We start from the raw sequence: 27,215 nt of genomic DNA on the forward strand, positions 1-27,215 counted from the left end.
TGCTGGCCGTGCAACTAGTGCCTTCGACAGAAGATTCCGGGTTGGGGCCAAATTCTTCGTCGAAATGTTGAATCTCCGATCTGGAAAGGGCAGCCGAGCTACATATCCTCCTTGGCGCGTATAATATCGCCGCCTTGCGCGAGCCGTTTGACGGCGGTTTCCGAGCGAACCGAAGTACTACACGTAACTACACAGCATGCGAGAACGTTAAACGATCGATCGGCCATCGGCATCGAACGGTTGCGACCAGATGGGCAGTAGCCTTGCGCCCGATAGGCGCGTCGTTGGACACGCAATTTCGCTCAACTGGAGTACCGAGAGGCGTTGCCTGCGCTTCGCACATTCCGCAGCTCCTGGCCGTCCATCATTCTGTTTTCAGAATGCGGCGTTTTAAATTTAGAATTCCTCAATTTTTCCTGTATAACGTATGACGGTGCCACGTTCGACGTGCCGGAGTGAGCGCAAGAAGTTGCGAAGCTTAATTATTGGCCGCATGCTCTGCGCAGTAATCCGTCCTCAACACTCACCCACACTTGTTGCTTGACTGACCCTGGGGGTCAGTTTTCTTTCTCGCAAAATACTTCATACTCAGTACTGTTAATTCCTCTTCTGTGCATATTTTTGGCAGGAATGTGAAACTTGATCCGTGTCACACATATATGCGTGCGTGAACCTTTCGTGACAGTCGTGTAAAGTGTGTAAAAACCACTTGGTTTGGTAACCACTTGGTACTAAATGGTTGTACAGTTTCCTAGGAAGGAACAACTTGAGTTCATGAAAGTTCCTGCAGTGTCAGACGCAAATTGACATGTAGTATAACTTGCCTCCTCCAGATGCTTATTAGCTTGCCTCTAAATTAGGCATCCATTAAAAATATATAGCACAAAGCTGAGAGTTGTTTAAAATCTTAATTTATTCTTAACTGCGGCCATATCAGACTTGAGGTTGGTTGCGTAGTTTCTAGGCGTTACCTGAAGTGCTTCTCACATCAGCTGCATCTTGAGCTATAAGTGAACAATTGGCATTGAAATAGCTAAGCTATGTAGACCAGAATATTGACCAAATATGTTTGAAGTAAAATGAATTCACTTATTTCAGTATATTCTGGCTTGCTGCTGAAGTGCAAGGCTCGCATTGGAAAAATTAATGAAACCTAACAGATATAGCAGCAGGGAAATGCCAGCAAGGAATAGGATAGCTGGACAGTTGCCAGGACAGCACGAAAAGAAAATAGCAAGCTTTCCTCAATCGCCAAGGTCGACTGGCTTGACCGGCATGGAAAAGCAGTTTGGCTTCTCTCGTTAGGTGAAGCTAGTGCTGGTTTCACCTCTGTGGCATGTTTTGTCATGCTCTGGGAATATGTGAAAAGTGAAGTGCACACGCTATCTAATGTTCCTGAGGAGTTGAAAAAGTCAAGCCATTTTGTTAAGCGTAGAAAGTTGGGCTAGTTGGTTGGTAGTACTATTATGATACATTCCAGCGGCTAAAAAGACACGGACGAAGGTAGACGAGACAGGACGAACGCCGGCGTTCGTCCTGTCTCGTCTACCTTCGTCCGTGTCTTTTTAGCCGCTGGAATGTATCATAAAAGCCATTTTGTACTCCATGCAACATGCTGCATGTGTAGCGTGCATGGAAAATAACCTGATGGTGCACTATAATAATGCTTAAAACCGCAATTGAGTGCAAGCCTGGCCAATGCCACTGTTTTTGTTTTCTTTAGAAATACACACTTCAAGGAGTCTGACTTTAGCCGTTGAACTAAACCAGCAATAAATAAGCAAAAAATGGTGTGCTTGCAGGGGGCACAGCTGAGGAAATTGTGTGTATTTCAAAAATTCATTCTACTAAATGGGGCCTCACTTTTTTTCCATTTTATTCCATTCAGTTTATTTGATGCAAAGCTCCAAGTTCATCCATAGAAAGAATCATGTTTTGTGGCTGAGGACCGGTCACTAGATAGGACTTGATTTTAAGTTAAAGTTTAGTTATAGCTAGTGCCATATTTTGACCTGAGGCTATGTCACTACTAAGTTGAAGACAAACTTATGGTGTCAAGACAAGCTCTTCCGCATGGCTGCATGTAGACGTTGGTTTTTAGTGGATTTGCATACAGAAACTATGCACAGCGTATCCTCTGGCTGAATTTTCTTTTTTTGTGTTTCTTGATGTTTCATCTCATTGGGACGCTATAGTTGTGCGCTTACCAAACTCGAAGCTTTCTCTGAAAGTGTGCTACATCTAGCAGTGATTTCTTTGTTTCAGGTGAATTTATTATCTTTTACATCGCAAATAGGAGGTTTCTTTCTGCCAACTAGAAAACAGATAAATAATATTTCTCGAAACAGTTAGCTTCATGGCACATCCTCCATCATTCTCATTTCATGTGGAGAGATTTAGTCACCAGTAATATATATATATTTTTTTTTTCTGAATTTCTAGCTTCATATGCATCGTTGAAACAGAAAATGATTCCATGATCCCTTGGGTGTTCATCTGATAAATTCTGGTATTTTGATGCTGCATTTTTCAACCATTGTGACACTTTACATGAAATTTTGTACATGACTCTAAAAATTTACTGTTTGTGTTCTGCATTAGAAAATTAGCAAATTGGCTTTCTTGAGGCCTGAATATTTGTGGTTAAATATTTCTTTTTATTTGAAATAATGAGTTCCACCTGAAATTAGACAAAATTAATCATAATATTAAATTTTTGTTGACTTCTCAAACAGAGAGTTTGCTTATTTGATGGCAATAATGTCACAGTTAACATTTTATCCCAATTCTCGCATCATCTTTAACAATTATTATTTCTTGCAAAGAAGCAAATGCACAGAGAGTGAAGGTGTAGGCGCAAGGAAGGTGGGTAGGCTAACTAGTGTATACAAAAACAGAGATAGGCTAGCCCAATTTTCCTCATTATTCTTTCTTCACTTCTTTATACAGTTACCTTGTACAAACCGGATTTCAAATATATACTGGTCTCCTCTTGAGTAATTTACTTTTGTTTACAGAGTGCACGGCTATGGGCAATAGCAAAATGAACACACAGTTCTCATGAATACAAACTAGTTGTTCATAACAATGAATGCTTTTGTTGTTAAAGCTGTTTATGTCTAACTTCCTCGTTGGCCAGTGACATGAGGAAATTTGCGCACGTTGGGCATGTTTTCTTTCTCTCTGCAGGTGTTTTGTGTACCATTCTTTAAGCATAAGTATGCCTTGCTTCCTTGCATAATAAAATGCACTTATTTTCCCAAAATATTCGAAAATTATTGGGTTGCATTCATTACGTGTGGTAAAATATTCAGAAAAAATTTCAAGTGTTACAGATGGGACAAAAAGCAGTCTGGTGGAATAAATATTTAATCTGGTAAGATATATCTTCTAAAGGAAACAAAATGCACTCTTCAGCATGGTTTCCATGCTCAAGAGCACAGCCAACAAATTTTATCTTAACTTAGCTTGCACATATAGGTGGCATTGCAGCTTATAATTCTGTCCAAAGAGAGCTCAGAGAGAGTTCACTCTAGCACAACTCGTAGCATTCAACACGAAGCCCGACTACATGTTCATCCTGTTGGGTGGGGTGTATAGTTGACAGTTGACATAGTTGGCTTGACATTTGACAGATGGGGCATTTATGACTGCATAGTTTTTTCACGTTCAGAAAAGGCCACTTGCTAGCACGCTAAAAGGAAGAAGTGCGTTCATTATGTGAGGGAAAAAGAAACTGCATTTTTTGACAGCCAAAGTAGGGGGTGTATTCAGTATGTGTGCATGCATTATGTGAGAAAATGTGGTATCTGCTAATTGCGACAGCTGTTCGTAGTATGTGAGGTTCAGCTTCCCAGCACTGCACATGAGCTGTTAAAGGTGTCATAGCAGAAACCTGTTCATAATTTCAATGCATAATTTCAACCACCCGAGATTCTTTAACATGCACCGACAATGCACAGAACAAGGGCAATGATTACAAATTTCACCTTTAATGAAATGTGGCCACTGTAGCCAGTCATGATTTGGTCCTATGACCTCATGCCCGACAGCAAAACATTTTAACCATTGTGCCACTGTGGTAGGCCATGAAAACAATTGCAAAGAAAAGCTTATTTTCAAGTCCAGTGTGGGCTCTTCTCTTGTTAATTCATTTAGTCGGGCGAGTTGCTAATTGCTTGCTAAAGTCATCTTTTTCTAGCGACCACTACAGTGTGTGTAGTGTGCAGTGTAGTGTTCACTAGAAAACAATGAATTTATGGAGTCTCTTCACACTGTACCACACATTTCAGGAAGACATATATGTCAAGCAAATGGTTATGCCTAATGAGTTCCTGAAATGCTTTCCCTGGCCTTTTCCAGCATTTTCTTCATTTGCTTGCCATCCTTAATTCTGTTACTTTAGGAATGCTTCTTCCGACTCACTGAAAATAAACAGTCCATACTGGCCAGCTTTCATGCATGAGGAGAGAGAGGCACATAATTGAGTGGTCCTTTACAAAAGAAGCTAAAAGTTATGCAGCACATCAATGATAAATTGGTTTCATGTGCCAGCCATGCACTAGCAGGTCAACTATGCAGCCAATAGCATGCTACTAGTTCCAGGAGGAAAGAGAAAGCCTCAGATATGGTGACGTCACTTTTCCTCCCACCAGTGGGAATTGTCTGGTCTGATGACGATACCTCCCTCCAGCCAATGGGCAAATTTTATGATCAACAACACATTTTTTTTACCGATGAGGCTTTTAATGCTATAGATATGCATATATATATATATTGCCACGTGCGTAGCACCGCGCGGTCTCCGCACTTAGCAGAAACGACAAAGCGGCAGCTGGCGCACTCGGGCTAGGTCTGGCTCTGGGATCAAAGACCGACCTTATTCTTGGGTTCTCCCCTACGTCTACCTGCATGGCTCTCCTTGGATCGTGACTCTCTCTCTCTCTCTATATATATATATATATATGTATATGTATATGTATATCTATAGACACCCCTTGTCCGGTCTCTCATGAACAGTGTTCCACAAGCAGACACTAAAACGTGTCTGCCTCCCTTCGTAATGATGCGAATGCAAGGAAGGTAGCACAGCACCTCGCCACATTACAAGCCCACACTGATGCTGTGCCACTACTAGCACTGCTTCTGCAGCTACTACAGTGGTGGGGCTCTTCACAACAGCCTCCTTTATGCACCACTAATTGCCAAGCCCCTCTTTGCCAATTCCCTCAGATCTTCATTAACCCTTCGTAGGACAGCGGGATACATGTCCCACTTGCTTCAATGTGCTGGCAAATGAACAGGTGTACCTATGTATACCATATTTATGCATGCTGAATGCTACCGAACTGTCAAACAAAGCATTCAGAGCACTTTTATCTCTCACTAATAGGTCTTCTTGGTGTTCTGTACGCATCATTACTAGTTCGGGCGTACTGTCGACGCGGCCGATTTTGGCGGCAAGAAAGTTGTGAGAAATTGTTGAGCTTTTTGGTTTTTTTTGCCCATCAGTCAACCTCCTCATAATATTTCTTTCTCAAAACAATTTTCAATTCTAATGCAAGTTTTCTTATACCTCGCAAAGACTGAGGCAAGTTTATATGCCACATTTGGTGTCTCTTCACAAAGTCACTGGCACAAATGTGTACCCCCTTTTCCTACAAAACCAGTCGTCAAAATGGCGTTAAAGTGATCTCCTTCAATTCATAGAGTCATTCTGAGTGCAATTTTACCATTTCTAAGCATGTGGGACATAATATAATTTCATGCCTCACAAATGTTGCTTCACCACACACAATGCAAGCACGAAACATTCATTGTAATGAATGAGGGCCACAAAAGTTTTTTTTTATCATGTGGTAATACAGATGCCAAAATGAAAGTACAGTAGCAAAGAACAAAAACATCCCATGTGTAGTCAGCAGGTTTTACAAGAGCAGCAGGTTGATCCACCTAAGTCATGCAATATAAGCCGATCTAATTTCCAATTTATCTTCAAGGTCACCTTATTAACATGTATGTACACAGACCACCTACACTCAGAGATGCGATGGGAAAGCATCTGGTGCAAAATCCGGGCGCTGTCTCCTTAGGTTCAGGCAGAAACCTTCAGAAATTTGTTAGCATCAGTCATTTTTTGGGGATCAACGAAACTCCTTTCAGCATGCTAAATTTCTCTCCTATCTTCCATATCTCACACAATCAATACACACTCATGCTGTTTCATTTCTTCCCTTTTTCCTGCTTTGAACAAACTCTTTTTGACTACCTTTGTGCGGGACACCCCACGTACACTGTACATTTGTCCAACTACATTTTCCTTTGGTTCAGTGAACTTCTTGCTAGGCTGTTGGTCTTTCCAGGTCTTTTGCAGCACAAAGCAAGAAAAGGTTTGGTTTATGGGGTTTAACGTCCCGAAGCGACTAAGGCTATGAGAGACGCCGTAGTGGAGGGCTCCGGAAATTTCGACCACCTGGGCTTCTTTTACGTGCACTGACATCGCACGGTACACGGGCCTCTAGAATTTCTCCTCCAAAGAAATTCAACCGTCGCGGCCGGGATCGAAGCCGCGTTTTTTGGGTCAGCAGCCGAGCACCATAACCACTGAGCCACCGCGGCGGCTACAAAGCAAGAAAAAAAAAAGGGAAAGTACCATACAGCGATGCGATATCTGCGGTGCGGTTATGGACACCTTTGCTAGAAGCATGCACCTGCGCTCGGCTGCTGACCCGAAAGACAGGGGTTCGATCCCGGCCGCGTCGGCTGAATTTCGATGAAGGCGAAATTCTAGAGGCCCGTGTACTGTGCGATGATCTCTCTTTCTCAATAATGTTGCCGTCATCACTTTCACCCAGTTTCCTGAGCTTTCGTCGACTAAATTACTACAGAGTTTATAAGTCCTACAACTGCAAGGCTTTTACCAATAATATCTTGAAATAATGCACACAGACAATTCAGAATCTTCCAGCAAATGAGTTGGGAAGTTTTGTCACTGCCACCCATTGCCACCAGTCCAGAATACAAATGTTTTTTAACCCCAAAATTTCTGTTGTCGGGATAAGCAGTACCAACAAGAAAGCTGGTTTGGTTTATTGGTTGGGTTTAACGCCCCAAGGCGACTCAGGCTATGAGGGACACCGTAGTGAAGGACTCTGGAAATTTTGACCACCTGGGGTCCTTTAACAAGAATGTGGCACACAGTCATGCATACAAGGCTAGACGGCAGAGGTTCTTAAACTGGGTTTCAAAGGACCCTCACATTCCTTTTGAGTGCTTTTTGTGTTTCCCGAGCATCTCGATTCATGCATGCATCAACAGCATCTTTTATGACCATTTAAAGCAGACTGTTAGGCTAGCTGGTGTTTCAAACAGAAAGACTAATTGCTACAGTAGGGTACAACTTTCGCAACAATGGGCCACACAGTCCATGGCACTACACCGCTAACCAAACACAACAGTAAATAAAATCAGCTTTTGATGTCCGGTATCAAACAAGCCAGAGGCATCAAAATTCTTTGGCTTATAATTTCATATATGGTTAACTCCTTGTTTAGGCAACAAAAAAAGCTTTAACAACGGACTGCATTTTGTCACGGAGTAATTCAGTCACTGCAAACATGTTGTATCTGGCTATAGTGCAAACGAACATAGGTATTCCTCGATCCATGTTTTTTCATGCTACCAATTTTCTTCCTGTTTTACTGCTAAGCTGTAACAGCTCACAGCACATCGTTTCATTGCACACCCGATGACTATTAATTCAATTGGATGCTTTGACAATCTCTGCACCTGCGTTTCTTTTTTTTGCATGCAAGTCGGACAGGAAGGGATGCAAGCCAAGAGACGCGGAGTTTGTTTTTCAAAAGTTGTTGGGCCTTTCCGAGGCTATAAAATTGTGAATCCCCTGTTACAGAGTTAAAAAAGTAGTGCAACAAAAAAATAGAGCTGCTCAGGGCTCTCCACATAGCCTACATAAGTATGAAGACAAATGACCACAAATAGCAGGCAGCTTGTTGCAAAAAATGCATTTTTTTGCATTCATATGATTCCACAAAGCCCAATCGGATTAGACTTCCATGGCTTCTTCTTCTTCCTCGCTCTCAGTGGCAAAGCTTCCCTTGTCATCCTCATCTCCTTCCTCCTCCTGCTCAGGTCCAAGTTCGGCGAGCAACTCTTCAATGTGCGCCAACTCTTGTGCATCATCAAACTGCACCTTGTGGGCCACCTGCACGAAGAAATGCTGGAGGGATCAGACAGTGGCAAGGAAAAAAAAATCCATAACAGCTGCTGGGTACAGTTTACTTCAGTTTGCTCACACGGTACTATTTCCAGCCTCTTCCAGTCCTTCCACTCGCACCACAAAGTTAAATTTCTGACAACTTAAAACTAAGGGCGTACAAATATTCGAACAGTTCCCAGATATTGTTTACTATTCGATTCGAGTGCGCAGTCTCTTTTATCTCCGTTCGTGATTTAACAAATATAGCCTCTGCCTGACATGCTTTTTCTCTGGTTTTCTTTGGTCGACTGAAATGACATTGGTATCAATTTATTTGGGAGGAGTAGAGCTGTGCGGTGACGCTATCCTTACTGGCTTTTACATGAGTACATAAAATTTATTTCGTTTCTTATCTAAATTACCAGCCAGTTCTGTAAATATTTCTAATAATTTATGAACATTTTTGGCTAATGGCCTGTAACGAGGAACCCAATTAAAGCTCCTTACAGCCGCCACAGTGGCTCAGTAGTTATGGCACTCAGCTGCTGACCTGAAAGACACAGGTTCGATCCCGGCAGTCGCAGTCATAGCAGCCGCATTTTGGTGGAGGCGAAATTCTAGAGGCCCATGTACTGTGACATGTGAGAGCACGTTAAAGAACCCTAGGTGGTCAAAATTTTAGGAGCTCTTCACTATGCGTCCCTCATAGCCTGAGTCGCTTTGGGATGTAACCAGATTAGCAGTAAAAGTATGACACCGGAGCAGATCCGACACACACTCAATGTTTGCCGACTTGCAAAGAATACCACGCCTCCCGAAAGGTCGCTCCTTATGCCACATATTCTAGTTAAGCTATTTATATAATTGCATATTTGGACTCTACATAAATAAAACATACTTTCATGCTAATTACAATCAGGATTGTGCCAGAAATAAAAAAAAAAGTTTTAAGGCCCTTATCTCCCCTTTCAGTGCATGCACACTTGTGTGATGTCTAGGCCAAGGAGGCCGTACTTCGATGGAGACAAAATGCAAAGGTGCCCGTGAACTGTGTGATGTTAAGCGCAAGTTAAAAGAACCCCAGATGATCAAAATTTATCCACAGCCCTCCACTACATTGCCCTTTTCTCTCTTTCTTCATCCCTCCCATCACAGCACAGTTGAGACGCCCACCAAGCAGTAAGAAAGTCACTGCACTTTTCTTTTCCTCAAAAGCAATATTCATTTTCATCTGTGTGATGTGCACATTTACCACAAGAATGCACAAATCTGACGGCAAATTTACACGCACTAGCACAAAGTGACACAACAAGAGACAGAGTAAACACAACAGTGCTTAAGAAACAAAAGTACTTAACTGCCCCTTTGCTGTGCCGTGTTTTATGAAGCAATTAACTGACAATGGTCAACAGCAGCAGCCACTCTCTACTACATCTGGTACTTCTAACATCGTTACCACTTACTTTCAGATCCCCTTACCCAGTTTTCTAGAGCAGGCAGGTAGTGTGCCTTTTCAAGAGGGAGTTGCCAGCCTCTTTCTTTTCTCATTTCCTGTGTCTATGTCTGTAATTACACTAAACAGCAACAACAGGAAGGCAACAGTGAAAAACAGTCACCTGGCGAGCTTGGTTCAGGTAGTACCGTGCATTGCCCTTGTACTCTCCTCCACGGAGGTAGTTCAGCCATCCCAGCAGATACCAGACATCAACCACCTCATCGTCTTCTTCAACTAGACCGTCCAGAACGGTATTGGCCTCCTGTGCAGTAAAAGGACAAATGCTCCAATCATGCAACAGTTTCCTCAATTCTATATGACTAAATTACACTGCCTATGAATGTTGGCTTGATGACTTGCAGCTACAAAATGAATGAGCAAAGCAGCAAATATTGCGTTTTCAAACAAAATAATCAATGCGATGGAAAAGCAGCATGCTGCCCACACTCCCCCATGCATGCAAAGGACGTGAGAGGGGTCTGCATATGAGAATACATTATGGACCCCTTATGTGCAGCTGAAGGTGACTGCAGAGCCCAACAAATTGGCAAGCTAGAAGCGTTACAGCAAAGGTTACATGAGAACGCCAAATGTAGCTGTGATTTGGACTTGTAAATATACCGGGTGTCCCAGCTGAAAGTAACCAAGGTTTTTAAAAACCTAGTCAAGCCAAGTGAAACCAAACTGAGTGCTGCTGAGAGCTGCATGGCCTAGACTGCAGTATATTTTTTGTTCTCCAAAATTAATTCATTACTACATTCTAATTAGCTAAATTTTTGAATACTGCCTTCAGCAATAAAGTGTCAACTCAGGAGCTGCAGATCGTCAAGAAAAACAGCTGGCTGAAATGTTTGCATCAAGGCAGCATTTACACAGCTTTACTTAACAAAAGCTATCATGTGACAGCTGTTGGCGCATATCTTTTGCCCAGTGCACATGCAACGTCCTGTTGAAGACAGCGCTCCAAAGAAAAGTGGATTTTGTTCCCGGAGACGTGTCTTGGGACACTGAAGTGGCACAGCTGACACGCGGTAGCTCTTGAATTTTGAAAACTTTCTTTTTAAGGCTGGTAAAAATAGCCATGTGAAAGGAACCTTGGTGCAAACATTTCAGCCGGTCATTTTTCTAGGTGATCTACAACTTCCACACTGAAACTTCATTCCTAATATCAATATTAAAAAGTTAGCTAATTAGTATTTGCTAAGTTTACAGAACAAAAAGATACTTCTGACAAGGCCAAGCCAGTCGGTTTCACTCGGCTAAGGTACTCTGTCTTCCTTAAAACCTTGGTTACTTTCTGGGTAATAATTTTTTTCCAGCACGTGTTTTTTTTTAAATAAGAACAATCCAAGAAACATTGCACTACTACTTCCCACCAGTTTATTCCTGTGTCCTAATACTAGGCATACGACACCAACAAATTTTAAAGAAAAGCTCGTGAGCCCTTTGAGGCACTGTCACTAAGCCAAGGCAAAGAAACTTTATGAAGAAACTTTATGGGCAATTAATCATGTTTTGTCATTTGCGAAAGGTTTCAATTCAGGCTGCCAGGAAGCCAAGGTCCAATGTGATGTCACACGGACAACCAAGAAAGGCTAACAGTCATTGTGACCTCCAAGAGCTTGGACATCATATTTTTACTCGTGGATCAGTGTGCAACATTTAAACTGCTCCACGTTATCATTCTTTCTTGTACATGCAGAGCATGCGTCTATAGCACAACATTACATTGTTTTTCAGGCTTCTCTGTGTTGCCACACTGCTGTATGCTTTTAAAGTGTTGTAACATAGCTGGCCAGCTGCACAGTCCTAAGAATCAGCTCAGAATTCGTTATAAGCAGTGTAGCTGGTACTGAAACAAAATGAATGGCATCAAGATATATATAAGCAACTTAATTCAAAATTTCACATCAAAACTCCTTAAAGGCTCCCTACAACATACCAGCCAACTGACCCGCAAAAAAACTGCATGCTGGGGTCCAAATGAAAAAATTGGAGCGGACACTTAAGCTCCACCTTGATTAAGGTTGAGTTGACTCTATAGCGTTAATGTGTTAAGGCCCATATATGTGGAATCGGTCATTCTGTACTTAACATTCATTGATCCCTGGGAGTCCTCATACCGCTCCTGGCGCAACGGTGCCGCAGTTAAGCGATCGATGGCAGGTGCTGCACCTCCAGTGGGACTTGTGCGACCCAGGTTGCCCTTCCCGAGCAACCTCTTGCGATTAATCATTATTTTAACTGCAACCTGTCAAGGTGATCAGTTTGCTCACAATCCGATCGGCAGGTTGTGATGACGCCACAAGGTCGCGTGACCTACGTGACCCACCAGGTTGGTTATCTGGGGGTTTTTCACTCACAGTCAATGATGCCGATGACGGCGTTTCTGTGACACGCTATCCCATTAACAATCTCATAAACACCATGTCATATCAGGGTAGCACCAAGCAGAGTACACACTGCTGAGACACAAAAGTAGAGAGCCTGCAGCAGAGGCGGATTCAAGAGAAAAATGCAGACTCACATCAAGCATCTCCAACTCTATTAGCAGCTTGGCTGCACTGACACGGCTACTGTAACCGAGAGGGCAGACCTGAAAAGAGAACAAAACCAGTCTATGAACACCAAGAAAGAAAAACACTAAGCAGCTTTTCTACACGCTGTCATCCGGCAAAAACAGAAGGAAGTGGTCACCTCAACAGGGTCGCTAGCTCCTGCTTCTTCTCCTAGCAGCAACTGCTCGTGCTGAGGTAGCCAGAGAGCAAGGCTTCGCTGCATGGCCTCCTTTGCTGCCTGCATTTAGAGGGGCATCACAACGGGCAAGAAACACAAAACCATGCCAGAGAACCATGGTCAGCAGCCCTCCCTCTGTAAACTAAGTTTTTTATCCCTCTGTAAGCAAAGTTATATTGCTTTTCTAGCTTGTTGCTCACTTTGTAAAACTGGTCTCTTCGTGACTGTTTCGTTGATTTTAACCACATTTCTTCTTCTTCTTTATTCAATACTGCAAACCTTATACAGGTCCAAGCAGGGTGGGTAAAATGGCAAACAAAACAATAATAACAAATAATTTGTTTTGTTGCACATCTAAAATGACATTGTAAGTCATGACATAATTGATTTTTCAGTTTTGTGAATTATGAACTCTGGTATGAATATACTGTTCTCAATCTCGACATAATTAGGGCAACTACACTACAAAAAAAAAAAAAGAGAAAACAACACACATCTGTTTTCAGATAAAAGCATGTCATCCCCTGTAAAATACAGAAATTCAATGAATGTTGAACCAATCTTCTACCACATTTTGTTGACTCAGCAGGCTTTCAAAAAGATTCAGGGCATAAAAAGATTTATAGAAAAAAATATCCTTAAAATATAACACTGAAATTTTGTGGAAATGGATAGAAAACCACACTAACATGCATGAAATTTTTTTTTCTAAATCTACCAAGAAATAAAATTTTTGCTGAAAGCTGCATCCCTCTTAAATCATAGAAACTACAAAACTCGAGAAGTTACACATGTGAGACATTTCATGAAACTACAAAAAGTTACAGCTCAAATCTCATAATCTCAAAGCACGCTTGTTTGAGCTGTGGTTCACAGCAAAAATGCCTCTCAAAGTTGTGAACATCAGTCAGTTCAAGCACTTCTGTCATCTGCGCTCAACTGCTAGAGCCACACAGCCATTCTAACCTTGTGTTCTTGCTTGACAAGCAGGTAGCTGGCCTGGACCTGGAAAGCTTCAGGGTTGCTGGAGTCTGCCTCGATGCTCTTCTGCACCAGCTCTGCACATCGTGCCTCAGCATCGTCTTCATCACTGCACACAATTGCAAAGATTAATTACGAGAGGTGAGAGGCCTTGTTATATCAGTCCACCAGAGAAGCAACAGTCTCTGAAATCATAGACAGAAAAAGAGAAAATAATACTTGTTAGTTTACTGGCTATAGCTAAACTGAAAGAACGCGCAACAAAAGGTGCCACTGGTAAGGACCAGGCTCATGCATGGCCTGCACATGTGCGGCCCACCTGTCAAGCAAAAGAGATCGCTTTCTGCCCACACTTTCTAAGCTCTCAAGAACTGTTGGCTTTGATGGTATGTGCAAGCAGGTACACTGTCTGACTACCAACAACTACCTATACTATATCAGGCCAAATTCAAGCACACACACCATGAACAGAACACAACCTTTCACTTTATTGCACTTGCTTACTTGCACGATTCAGATTGTTGGCTCCTTATATGCAAGGTCCTATAACGTATGCATTCACCTACTGGTTACACACTGACGCTGTGCTAAGCTCATGAGGAACACATCGGAGTCCTCACATTTGAATTCAGTTCAGCACTAGGCCCATTAACACTGGCCTTGCGCAATAATGCCAAAATCAATGAGAGCCATCTGGCATTGCTGTAATAGCGCCAAATGAAGAGATGCAAAAAATTTCTCGACTGCTCAATAAGTGACCAATATCTGCCAGAAGTGGTGCCAGCAGATGACAAAAGTTGTCATCGTCCTCTAACACAAAGCTATAGCTATGACCAGTGGCATTCCTACATTCCAGGTTCCCAATCATTAGGCAGGCACAATCAGTATAGCAGAGCCTAGGACCTGAACAACGCCAGGCTGCCTTTTGAAGATGAAAGGACTTTTGTGGTTGTGAACAAACACGTTTTTTTTTTTTGCAAGCCATCATTTCATTATTTTTTTCATTCACACATTCATATTTATGTAAGATAATAGCACAAAAATGAGCAAATGATCTAAACCTGCCTACTTAAAACTTGAAGAGCAGAAAGTTATGAAACTCACCAGCAGTCGGTCATGTAGATCTCAGCCATGGCGCAGTATGCTGATGACAATGCTCGATTCAGCTCTGTCCCACCACATGCCTTGAAAGAGATCAACAAGAATATATCTGCTCATACCTGGTTACAAAGCAGGTGCATAGTGAAAGCCTGCAACAAGGACATATAAGCTAGGATAGATCGAACAAATTCACCGCCTTCACGGTCAACCAGTGCAACCAGAACCTGGACATTTCGCAAAGTTTTTCATACAGAAACCCCTGGCCACAAAAACAGCCCACATGATGAGGTGCACTGAAGACTCGGTCTTGGTGATGGGGATGAGCCCTTTCCGAGGTTCGGAGACTGTTTACAGCAGTTTGTCTCATAAGACAAGTGACAGAGTCATAAGGACCGACTGCCATGTGCTTTGTGAGCCTTTGAGAGTCAACCCTCTTGTGTCTGTTATCCTGCAGTTATTGACCATAGTTCTACATGACAACACATTGTTTGCGTGACATAAAATTCTGTGCCCACTCATTAAAAAAAAGATATATTATTTCACAAAACAAAAGTTCACAACTGGTGCAACTGTCAACTGCAACTCTCATTCTCTTTCTCAGCACAAAGCTGCTGCAATGCAACCAGGATCAAGACAAGGCCTGCAGTTGCTCTGCCAACATACCTAGCAAGCCAGCAGCAAACGATGACATGGCAGATGGATTATATGACTTTTTTGTAGCAGCACAAGAAAGTACAAGCTACAAGGATATACAGTCAAGTCCACTTATAACAATACTGGTTATAACAATATATCGGATATAACAATGGTCGGTCATGGCACCATCAGCTTTGCCATGTGTTCTATGGTAAAATAAACTGCTTATAGCAATGCTGTCAAGGCACATTATTGGTTATAACAATTAAATCTGGTAATTGAGTGTCAACCAATACAGAAAAAGAAAAGAAATGCTACAACCACACCAGCAAAACCATGCTTACAACACAAAAGCGTGCATGTGTGGGGCCGACCAATGGACTAAGCTGGCGCAGCAACGCCACGAAAGCAAAAGAAGCAGGCGTCATTGCGTCAGGAGAGCTGCTGCATTGCTGCATTGGCTACGCACGCCATGCGTACCCCTAATCAGTCAGTGCAGTGCGCGTGCATGCAGCCAGCACGGTTTTTCTCTTGTCAGCTGTCACCGCACCCTTGGTTGTGCATGCTTCTTGAATTTCCCATAAGAATAGCTTCCAAAAAGCCGGCTTGATTCCTGTGACGTGGAGGTGCGCGAAGCTCCCGGTGGCGCAGTGATGGCGGTGCTTTGGTCATCGGTGAACGGTGAACATTGTTCCGGTTCCCTGAAGTTCGATTTAACGAGCTTTTACAGGCATTAGAACAATCAAACCCCTCTGGGTATTTACTGTCAATAAATGCTCTGAAGTTTGTCATCCTATCTTTTTTTTCCGCACAACCCTGTTATAACAATTATTGGTTATAACAATGGTATTTCCATGGCACTTGAATATTGTTATAAGTGGGCTTGACTGTAACAAGAAAGTGAACCTCCTTTAAAAAGCAACTACCGCAGACACCTATCACAAACTAACTACTGAAACCAATGAGGCAGGGGCGGAGGTTTCTGCTGTTCAGAAGATTTTCGTATTCAGCACAATGTTAACAAAATGCAGAGACAGCTAATGTATCAAAACAATCTTGCTTTCTGCAGCGCTTTGCATCTCCCAAAGCCTCAAGTTCAGGAAGAAGTTACTGGCTCACATCAAATGCATTGCAAGACACAGTAAATGGACATTTTGCTGTCGCTGCTGGATTTTGAAGATCCAACAGAATAAGGCATACATTCTGCTGTCCAACCAAACCACAGACACAGTGATCTGGCTACATGCTTCCAGCTTGGCAAGAAGAGTCCTAGCAAGTAAGCTTAATCAGAGCTTTATGCACTGCTTATGACTGTAATGACGTGGATGACTGAAAATAAGCTTCAACAGGCTATACTGGCCTCGGTTCAGTGAAGCATTACAGCCTCTTAGGACAACTGTAGGGACACTGAAAAGTCCAGCAAGTCTACTGGCATCGTGCAGCTCCAAATGACACTTTAAGATCAGACATATGTTGAAAGAAATCAAGCAAAGGAGCGAGTCAGGGATAATATTCTTTATTCAAAGTACGCATTCATGTTTGGGCTAATACTCATGGGCATGGCCTAGCCTGGCAATGCTTTCCACCAGCTGCCACACCAACAGTTAACACGCACCTGCTTAGGTCTGCACACTGCATAAACCATGCGCAGTGCACACAAGGATCATCTGACCCCATGGAGGAAGGAATGCTCAGGAGAGGCCCTCGCTATCTGAGCTACGCATCAAAAAGTGTGCCAGAAGTCATGCACTTTCGCAAAGACTACTAGGAGTCTTTGGTCGATGGCGCAGTCAATAGTAACGCTGGGTGCAGCGGCGTCATCTTCTGAATTGTCTGCGGCATTGTCTGCTGCGCATGCGCAAGTGTGCTGAGACAGCGGCCAAGTAGAGTGGGAAGCAGGACCTTCACGTCCGGCTTCAAAAAATGTGACGTAACCATCTCTCTGAATTCTTTCCTTCCTCCATGTCTGACCCCTGCAGCCATTGTATCATGCACCGGAGTTTTGTGCTGATCACTGGGCGCAGGCACTCATGCAGCTTTGAAGGAAGGGGCACCAACCTCAGAGGCAGCAGCAGAGTTATGCTGCTTTTGTAAGAGGTCACACAGGAGTTGCACCCCTTTGGCATAGTGTGCCAGTGATTCTTTGCCATCCGTCAGCTGGCCCAGACTGAGATACTTCCGGAATCCTTGGTCTGGCTCCAACTGGACCATTTTCTGCAGCAACTACAAGTGCACAGATAAGTTAGGAGCAGCACCAATGACATATTTTCTGCTTCTGCTCTTTCTTCCTTCTGCGCAGGTTAATATAAATGCCAACCTTAGCTATGGAATACAACGTGAAACTCCCAAAGACTCCATAGGTTTTCTTATGTTGGAGCTTTTCCTACCCAGTAGTGATGTCAAGGTCACATGGCGTCTGAAATGATGCTAATTACGAGGTGGCAAAGAATATAGTCACCTTACTGCGCATTTCAAATTGCTCTCTGAACCATAACGTGACCATTTTCATGTCCTGCACTCATCACGGTAACCCATCCTGTGTCCCTTCTGCAGTTGTCATGCAGGAATGTAAAGCTGTCAAGCTGCAGCATTTTCAATCACTTCTGAAGTCTAAACAATGTTTGCCACAATGCATTTACCTTCCCAGGATTTATATCCAGTGGGATGGCTTTTTTTTATTTTTTCATGAGTGATTACTACCAAGGCTAAAATACTGCAGTAGACGAATGAAGAATGCTAATTTTAGACCTCTGTTATCAAGCCTATTCACTTTGAGTGCATGTTTCCCCCTCTGATAAAAAAACTGGCCCACAAGCATGCCTAACACAAACAGGAAAGAGCACAGTAGGATACAACGGGGCTCAAATATGCTGTCCCTTTTCACTTTCATGCCCTATATAGCTTTTTTTCTCTATCTAATACCAAAGTGAAAAATGTTATCACACAGCAGATAACTGCAGGTCACAATGCTGCAGTTGTTTTGTAAGGTTGCATACTGGCCCTCTACAGACTGAACAAAAGCCTAAAAAAAACCAAACCAAAACAAAACCAAGTGCTAGACAATATCCATACAGTGAATATTATATAAAGCATGTCAGGCTTCTTTCCCTACTTAGTGGACAGGGTGTAACTTCGACCACTTATAGCCTCAGCGTTACAAACTTACGTGACATTTAAAGAAACATGCAAAACATTTGTTACGCTAAATTTGGTTGAGCAGCAAGCAGCTCACACTCACTTAAAATTATCTTGATAGCGACGTGTCTTCCTCATAACTATGGATAACAATGAACATTTGATCACAGTTGCTACAGAGTAAAGTGAAGTTTAGACTGAGATGGTGAAGCACAACCAAAAAGTTCATGGGGTGTTTAAGTTATCATATAATATGTATGACAATGACAGCAGTGAATACTGCCACACAAATGTTGCTGTGAAATGACTGCAAGTAAGCATGGGCCAAAGGAGTGGCATAAATGCTACGCCTCTCAATGTGCAACACAGCAACTCACCAGAAGATGGAAGAAGAGGTGACATTCAATCAACTGCAGCTGATATTTATGTGGCATTATCGCTATGAAGGCAGATGAAATGGTATTTATGTGTGTTTGCATGAAATTTATGTTGCACTGCATAATCTGTGGCACCAATCAATGCCTTGTGGTCACTAAACAGCATGAAAACGGCTTCTTGTACGGTGATTATGCCACTATTCCCACGTCACGCTGGAGCACAAGGAAGACGAGGGGTCTTTGGATGCTGTTTGACACTACACAGGATGTTCTGCATCCCTCTAAAACTTGTTGCTGTGGTATCAAGCACAACTTCATTGACTCACACATTCAGAATCTATGCTCATCTGCCAGAAAGGTCCTTCTCTTTATGCTATCCTCATTGACATTTAGACCCCTTTCTGTAAGAACTCAAAATCTACTGGTTTCTGAAGAACTCTGCAGCTTATCCTTTAGTATTCTTTAGCTTTTGCAGACCTGCAGCAGAACTGTCACTCGGTTACTATGGCTAATGTGCTGCCTGCTTTTCACACTTTCAACAAGCCACAGCATAGCCCAATATTCAGCATTCTTTTGTGCGCTCCTAAATTCAATTCAGTGAAACTGAATTTGGTAATAAAATGAGCACGTATTTATTAAAATTTAACAATAAATACTGAAAGCCTTGACATTAGTTGAGATTGTCGTTATCAACAGCAGCTATATTATTGTTAGTGGAAGACAAAGCCTTTAACTGCTCCTGTCACGCGACAGCCTGAGCCTTTCCATAAACAACACTGAAAGGGAACAAAGGCAGCATCAAGAAAGGAATGCATCAATGCTTCGGCGTTTTTGCTTCAGGAGTACATCAGTTAAATGTATTTGCAAAAAAAAAAAAAAAAAACTGAAATCAAAGCCGACATTATATAATGTCGACATTGACAGCGCAGAACAAAGTTACGTTACCGACATTCTTACCTCGAAGGCACCTGCAGGATCACCCATTTCGAGGAGCAGACCGGATAGACTGTCGAGTACTTTTAGATTGTCGGGTGCCATCTTTAAGGCGGTTTCGCCAAACTCCCTTGCTTGATCGTATTGCAGTTCGTTTATGCAGCATTCCATCTGAAGAAATAAGAGTCCCAAGAAAGATAAGAACTAAAAGCTGAGAATGCAACAGACGCGAAATATTACGCAGCATTTTAAAGATCAGATTAAAACAGAAAGCACAATAGAAAGCATCATGACACTCGCCGTGCAATGTATACACGATTTCAGTGATACCAATACCAACCAAACCATAATCACTAGCATAGTCTCTTGCACGCACAGCATGCTGGCATGATCCTCGGCATCCAGAAATAGACAGATTAAATGTGCTAACCTGGGCCAGAAGATCGTCGACGCTGCATTCTGCTTTGACGTTTCTCGCAGGCTTTTTCTTCGTGTCTGGTTCTGAAAGATAGACATGCTGCCGTGAACGGTCTTTCGCACAAACAACTCTCTGCCTGTTGACACTCACTTGCTTTGTTCTCCTTGTTTACTTTTCTCTTACTCCGTCCCATGAAACCGACACGGTTTCCGCTGTGACAGGGAACTTGCTAATTAGACGAAGATTTCGACTCGTCAACCGGAGGCACACGTGCACATACAACTCGGAACAGAAACGAAACTAAATTTCCTAGTTCAAAGTCAGTTTGTAAGCCGGCAGTAGCCACATAACGAGCGTACTTCTGGTCGATGAAAGCCACGAAGAGAGCCAGTCATAGCCTGCGTAACTTTTTTTTTTTTTTGCTTTTCAGCTTGCTCACCCTGTGTGCCGCGGGTTTCGTTTCGCTGTTACTTCACAGAAGTGATGCGCAAAATAAATGGGCAGGAGGGTCAGCAGTGTGAGTTTAGTGCAATCGATTTGCAGACGCGAAGGACTTCTTTTGAAGTCGACACATGCCGTGAGCTAAAAGGGACTGTGTCGAGAAGAAGACGAAATCAAACGTAAGGGCCTTTTGCTCATGCCGACGTACCGTGCCCTGACCAACTGTGACAAATCATCCCTAAAGTTTGCTTACAGTGCACGTGTAAATGCTGTAAGTTATCCGAGCTTAGAACAGCGTGCGCAGTAATCCGGCCCCCTTCGCTTGGCATATATGGCTTTATTTCGTCAGTCTCGAGCTCGATGGCGGCTGTTCTGGCTCCTGACTGGGTGCGTGGTGGTGTACATACTGTGCGCTCTCTCCTTTCACATCGAACCGACGTCGGAAGCCTTCCACGAATTCCACAGGTGCCCCGCTTGTTTCGGCGACGGTTTCTGCCCTCACATGCGCGATGTGGAGCTCACCGGCTGGTACAGCCGCAGCGCGCTGCGCTCCTTCAACGTTAAGAATGTCTTTATGGGTGAAGTGAACGGAACACGCGTAGTGTTGAAGAAACTGGCGCATGACAGCGAGTTCCGCCAAGTGGATCGTAGATGGTGCCACAATCGAGTGCCATGCAGAGTGGCTGACGCGGTTCGCACCGCTATGAACAAGGGAAAGACTGACGATGCGGCGCTTATGGAGCTAATGGCCGTCTTCAGAAAGGAGCAGGACATAACGGCTTGTCCATCTTTGAGGTTGGTTCGGCGGATACTAATGATGATGTCGTACTCGTCGACCGTGATTGCGCCCCGTCAAGGAGGCCTGAAACCGGCCGAAGTGGTCGCTTATACCGTCACCGTAAATGCCGAGCCACTGCTTTTGCAGGTATGTAAAACCCTCATGAAGATACCTTGGAAGCGACCATGGCAGCATGCAGGGTTTAGTGCAGTCTGGGAGGAGAGGCCACTAAAGAGGCTTTTGTATACTTTCATCAAACGTCATTGGTGGACTTTACATTGCACTGGTTGCTCAACAATCTTAGCAGCAGTGCCACTGTGTGCCTGCAGTGCCACTGTATATACATATTCAGCACGAGCTACCTGTAGCTAAGACAGGTGCAGTGCGAGTGGAAACACCAAAACATGTTTCAGATATTGTGTGTTGACCATTATAGAAATTTACATGAAGGTACGGTCAAGCCCTCTTAAAACAGCCGTAGTTATTACGGACTGGACCCTCGAGTGTCTCCTTTGTCTCCACAAAAATTAACTAGAGTCTGCAAATCTTCCTGGCTATTAGCTAATAGTACAATATCGTCAGCATACATTAAATTGAGGAGTCGCATCTCTACGACCTTTCCGCCTAATCTGTATGACAGATTATAACCTAGACTACTTTCTTATGTAAGTGCCCTTTAGTGGTGGGATGGATGCCTCGAGTTCGAAGAACATCACTCCCTATGTATCGTTTATGGCCAGCCATGTTGTGCCTTGGTTATCAATACTGTAATTGATGAGTGGCGCTGCCTTGACTTGATAAAAAGCTAGTTACATAGGCAATGCTCGAAGACAGCCACATGTTACACTAAACAGTTACTTTTAATGTGCTTTTGTTTACACACAGTGATCATGCCTTGGCAATGATTGACCTGGGGACAGCAGTGAAAATCATAGCAGTGCACATAAAAATGCCAAAAGCATATTGGCTTTTGCTTTGCAAGTACACTTGCTTATTGATTGATTGATTGATTGATTGGGGTTTAACGTCCCAAAGCGACTGAGGCTATGAGAGACGCCGTAGTGAAGGGCTCCGGAAATTTCGACCACCTGGGGTTCTTTAACGTGCACTGACATCGCACAGCAATTGAAATCAGGCAGTAAAATGCAATGTTGCAAATCGAAACATCTTATCATATGCCGAGGATAGCAACAGTCCACTGCTACCTCTCTGATGCAAAAGCTGCATTTTTGTCTATCGCTTCCTTTCTGGCAAGGGTGTGCTGTGGAAGCAATGGGAAAGCTTTCGATTGAAGAATTGAGTCTGGCCTAAACTCCTTGCCCGAGATGGTATACTTGGAGGAAAGATAAAACTTATGGTAAATAAGCACAAAGAAAACTGCAACAAACCGTGACATGAAAAAAAGCTAGCTTTTAAAATCCCAACTTTTTTAAATGGCTGCACTGCCTCTGTGGCTGTGATTAAAGGGAGCATGCCATCATAGTTATATAAAAGAGCATAAATGGACATCTTTGTTATAAATGTTGATTTTCTGTATACATCTTCCCTCTTAGGGTTCTCTTCTCCAATACAACTGTCAGTATTGTGTGTTGTCTGTGGCATAGGGTTGCATATAGTGACTGCCAGAGAGCAGTCCAGGAATGAAACCTTTGAAACAGCATAGAAGTTACAAAGGTGACAAATTTCGATAGAATTGGCTTCACGCATCCTTATGGTTCCTTAGACAGTTCTGCTATCTCTTTGCAGCTTCAACTTCCGCACGCACTACTTACTCTTTTCTGGCAAGGCAAGAAGAAGGGCAGAAATGCAGTGTGTTTACACCCCTTCTGGTGTCTGAGGCGCATTAGCACTTACTATGTGGGCATAACATTTCCACTGACAGCTTTCATGAGCGTTTGCTGAGAATTTGTGCATGTGCGCAGATCCACTGCATGCCTAAATGCATAGAGAACCCGCTAGAAAAGTAAGCATGTTTTGTAGCCTGGTCTGTGCTTTAGTATCTCATCAGCTTGCCAACTATGTGCATGGGTGGTGCAATTTGTGCAGTTTTGAACTTTTTGTTGAAAAGATTGCAGAAACAAAATACAAGAAAGAATGTCATTTTTCAAAACAAAAGTAATTCAGTATATCATGTAATGTTGCTGCTTTCACGAATGTTAGCTCAGAACACTTACATGTTGCTCTATACTTGCTGAGCATTTTAATGATCTCTCTGGTCATGGATGCTGTTCCTTCATTATTTTAAGCAAAAGAACATAGATGGTTGGTTGGTTTATGGGGTTTAACGTCCCAAAGCGACTAAGGCTATGAGAGACGCCGTAGTGGAGGGCTCCGGAAATTTAGACCACCTGGGGTTCTTTAACGTGCACTGACATCGCACAGTACACGGGCCTCATAGATGTTTTGATGAACATAGATGTTTTGATGAGAGCAGGAAAACAGTGGTGTGCTTGGAGTAATTTAAAAATAAAATTATTGACAGATGATGATGGTAATGTTATAATGATGATTTAAAACCAAAAATTGCACTGTAGAAAGCCTCTGTGACATTCAAAACCTATCCTGTTAGGACTTGTATACTTAGTTGTGCTCTGTACTGCTTGAAGAGTTTAACTAGTCTCTCCTGTGGAAATCAGCCCTGAATTCTTTACGCACATGTTAAAGAACACTAGGTGGTCGAAATAAACCTGGAGGTCTTCCACTGCAGCATCACTCATAGCTCATGTGCAGCTTTGGGACTTTAAGCCCAGGATACCATACCACATCTTAGTAATCTTTGTACAGTGCTTTTTGTTCTGTGGTATTTTGATGCTGAGCCTGCATTTTCTTCTGCACTAAGTATTGAAAGGGTAGGCTTTCCAAACAATATGTTAGGCATTGCATTTCTGTAAGCTTTCTGGACAGTTGCACATTTAGCAAGGACAAATCACTACGGCGCCCCTCATAGCCTGAGTTGCTTTGGGACGTTAAACCCAGATAAACCAAATGAAACACTGTGTTTAAAGTCTCGCATGCACTTTGCAGGCGTTTCCACGCATGGATGACTGGCCGTTCCCAAAATTTCTGGGCAGCTGTGGTCGCGTAGTGGTGCAGAGCTATGAGGGCGAGCCGCTCTCTCACTTTGAGCAGGCCAGCTGGACTATGCGGGCCAACATCTCACTGCAGCTGCTCGACATGGCCGACCTGATGACTGACAACCCAACCCAGTTTGCACTGTACATGACTGATGTGAGCATGGACAACTTTGCGGTCAATAAGTGGGGCGAGGTGACACTGGTCGACGTGGAGAACATCATTGTGGTGGATCGTGTGCAGGTCCATGCAGGTGAGTAGCTCAATGACCGGGGAGGCTTGCCATCCAACCCTCTGGAGCTAGCCTCCATAGATCTGCTAACGTGGCTTTAAACAGCTCCTTAAAACTCACACGGGCTCACTCTGTCAGGTTTGCTATCCCTTGCTGTCATCATGTTAAGGAATTATAAGGCCCAAGCAAACAAAATTTTTCACAGATTTCAATCAATGCCTTTTACAGGACTGGAACTAAAACCAACGGCCTAAGTCAATTTGTATTTTTACGACTAAAAGTAAGCCATTCATGGGTGGCACTTTTACTGCACCGAGAAAGAAAAAAAACATTAAATCTATTTTTTGCTGAAAGCACATAATTTTAGTCCTAATCCATTGTGTAGAATAACTCTTTCTACTCTACAAAATTGCAGGACTCTGCATCTAATAGATGTTAAGAAAAAGGTACATTAATAGAAAGGAGGAGGAAAAACTTTTTTACTTCGACATAGTTGTGTTGGACATATTCAGCGGGCGGATCCCAGTTTCAGGAAGCCCTTGACTGGGGCTGCCCTCATGGCCGGGTTGACGAGCTACTTGGAAAAACAAAACTGAACAATGCTAGACAAAATTTACATCTAATTTTTGGCTCCAATGCTAGCCACATCTATTTAGAAGATTGCTAGCAAATTTCATAACCATAGCTTTTACTGCAACCACTCTACAGCCAGTTTTTGAGAACCATTTTCGAAGCCTCACCCCATCTTAACTGCTGGAAACAAGTTCGCTAGCCCAGATGAATTCAAGACACCTTGTGATGATGAAAGTTTTCTATGTGTTTGATGCTAAGAACTGAAACATCTTTATGTTGTGATACTGGCAATATATTCTATATTTCTTCCCTGCTTTATTACAAGACGAGAACTGTATAAAGCATATGGGAAGGAAACATTTTGGGTAGAAGATTTTTGTAAAGGCAAGTGCTATTTAATGTTCTAGAACTGGAGCACGGCTGTGACTGTGCTATTTTGTTTTCTGAGAAGTGCAGTTTTTTCTAAATCAGCTGATGCATATTAGGCTGTAAAAAATTTAACTTTCAATAGTCATGAAGATGATGGGAAAAAATGTGCACCTTGTACAACCATTCTGAAAAATACCTGTTATGAATGAACATGTCATGCCAACAAAACCGGCCTTGCATGCACGATGTCGTCACGCCACCTGAGCAGTTCATGTAACTTGCTCTGCACTTGCCGGCATTGCAGAAAAGCGGCCAGGCTGGCAGCTTCGACTAGAGCACCGAGAAGAGATGTGCCACGACTGCCTCAACTTCAACGCAGAGGACCTATGCTCACACATGACAAGCGACCACAACTTCTACGCCGTGTGCAGTGGTCTGCTGGCCCCCCGTGCCTTCTACTCGTCCTATGGTGGTCTCTTGCATGGCATCCCCAGCAACATAGACAGGCAGTACAATCTGACTGAGCTATTGGCCATCTGTGACCAGCCGCGCAGCGTCAGAGAGAGCCGCTTTGCAGCCTCCCGCCTGCTGCGCAGGGCCCTTGAAAGAGTGCTGGAAGCCTTCCCTCCATCAACTAGTGACAGGGCCTTGTGAAAGGGCCACGTCCTGAGCACATGCTGTGTGCTTCTGGGCATTTTTGGTCACAGTAGTGTGGCTGCAACTTCCCTTGCAGATGCTGCAACCACAGCTATTTATTATTTGCAACTGTGATATCGTACTCCATGTGTGCCAAAGTGAATCTGAGCCATTGATATAGATACATATTTTTACTGCAGTGAATCAGTGTTCTTTTTAATAATGGAAGACCTTCGAGTTGTTCAAGTGCAGTGGCTTAAAAATGGTGCCATTTGTACTAATCAATGCATCTCTTCGCTGCTGCGTACCACGACAAAGTGCCTTACCTTCTTCTACATACCACATTTTTAAGCTTCAAGGCAGGTTTGGTGTTCCCCTGAATGAAAAAGCACAAGGACTATAAACAGTTATATGAATGATGTGTTGTTACTGCAATAAATAATTGCCTGCCCAGTTACCAATCGAATGCAAATTTCAGTGAGAGTTGCATCTCCCTGGGTACACAGCCACTAAAACTGCTGCTGAAATTTGTGTTACAATGCGATAACCGGGCTGTCAGTCTTTTTGTTGTCTTAATTCAGATCAAAGGACAAAGCCAGAATGCTAGCATATTGGCTTCATAGCTGCTAGACATGCACCTGTCTGCTTTCACTAAATGTTTTTGCCTTCCCACTATCCTCCTCCCAATCCTTAAGTCTGTGGATGATGCCGTCATTACTATGTATGCCATTATCTCGGAGAAATGAGCCATTAACTTTTTCAGGCACCAACAGATACTTTCCACCTGAATAATGTGTCCAGACCTCAAGAAAGCCAATTCTTGCAGCAGAATAGACCAATGGTAAATTTTTTAAACACATGTACAGAATTTCTTGCAATCTGTCATAATAGCTGGAAACTAACATTAAAAACTGAAGGGGACACTTAAGCTATGTCTTTAGGGCACGACGCAATAGCGTAAATGGGTTAATGCCCATATCCTCCTGAGACCCGTGTATGGCAATTTGTCCAATATATTGGACATTAGCTTTTAAGCCAGTACTCCCGCGCCGAAAGATTCATCTTCATAAAACCCACTTGTCCA

General features: G+C 43.1%; 2 protein-coding genes across 3 annotated transcripts; one reads left to right on the forward strand and one right to left on the reverse strand.

Moving 5' to 3' along the window:
* Positions 1-8,009: 8,009 nt before the first annotated feature.
* Positions 8,010-20,409, reverse strand: LOC149341079 (uncharacterized). Of its 2 annotated transcripts, none has more exons than XM_089542937.1 (10): positions 20,181-20,409; positions 20,043-20,129; positions 19,637-19,783; positions 17,226-17,390; positions 14,535-14,614; positions 13,416-13,539; positions 12,411-12,509; positions 12,241-12,309; positions 9,835-9,975; positions 8,010-8,224 (listed from the first exon to the last, which is right to left on the reverse strand). In XM_089542937.1, exons 3-10 carry the CDS (start codon positions 19,781-19,783, stop codon positions 8,066-8,068), a joined length of 984 nt encoding a protein of 327 aa, XP_089399063.1. In that variant the 5' UTR covers positions 20,043-20,129; positions 20,181-20,409; the 3' UTR covers positions 8,010-8,065. The 2 variants fall into 2 exon arrangements, with proteins under 2 accessions (XP_089399063.1, XP_089399062.1); XM_089542936.1 differs by having other exon boundaries at positions 20,043-20,113; positions 20,181-20,406.
* Positions 20,402-26,547, forward strand: LOC149341080 (divergent protein kinase domain 2A). Its single transcript, XM_089542935.1, has 3 exons — positions 20,402-21,396; positions 24,274-24,574; positions 25,800-26,547. The coding sequence occupies exons 1-3, from the start codon at positions 20,803-20,805 to the stop codon at positions 26,147-26,149; spliced, it is 1,245 nt and encodes a 414-aa protein (XP_089399061.1). The 5' UTR covers positions 20,402-20,802; the 3' UTR covers positions 26,150-26,547.
* The last annotated feature ends 668 nt before the right edge of the window (positions 26,548-27,215 follow it).

Source organism: Amblyomma mixtum, chromosome 5 (genome assembly GCF_055824585.1).
Source record: "Amblyomma mixtum isolate Tamu chromosome 5, ASM5582458v1, whole genome shotgun sequence".
NCBI lineage: Eukaryota > Metazoa > Arthropoda > Arachnida > Ixodida > Ixodidae > Amblyomma > Amblyomma mixtum.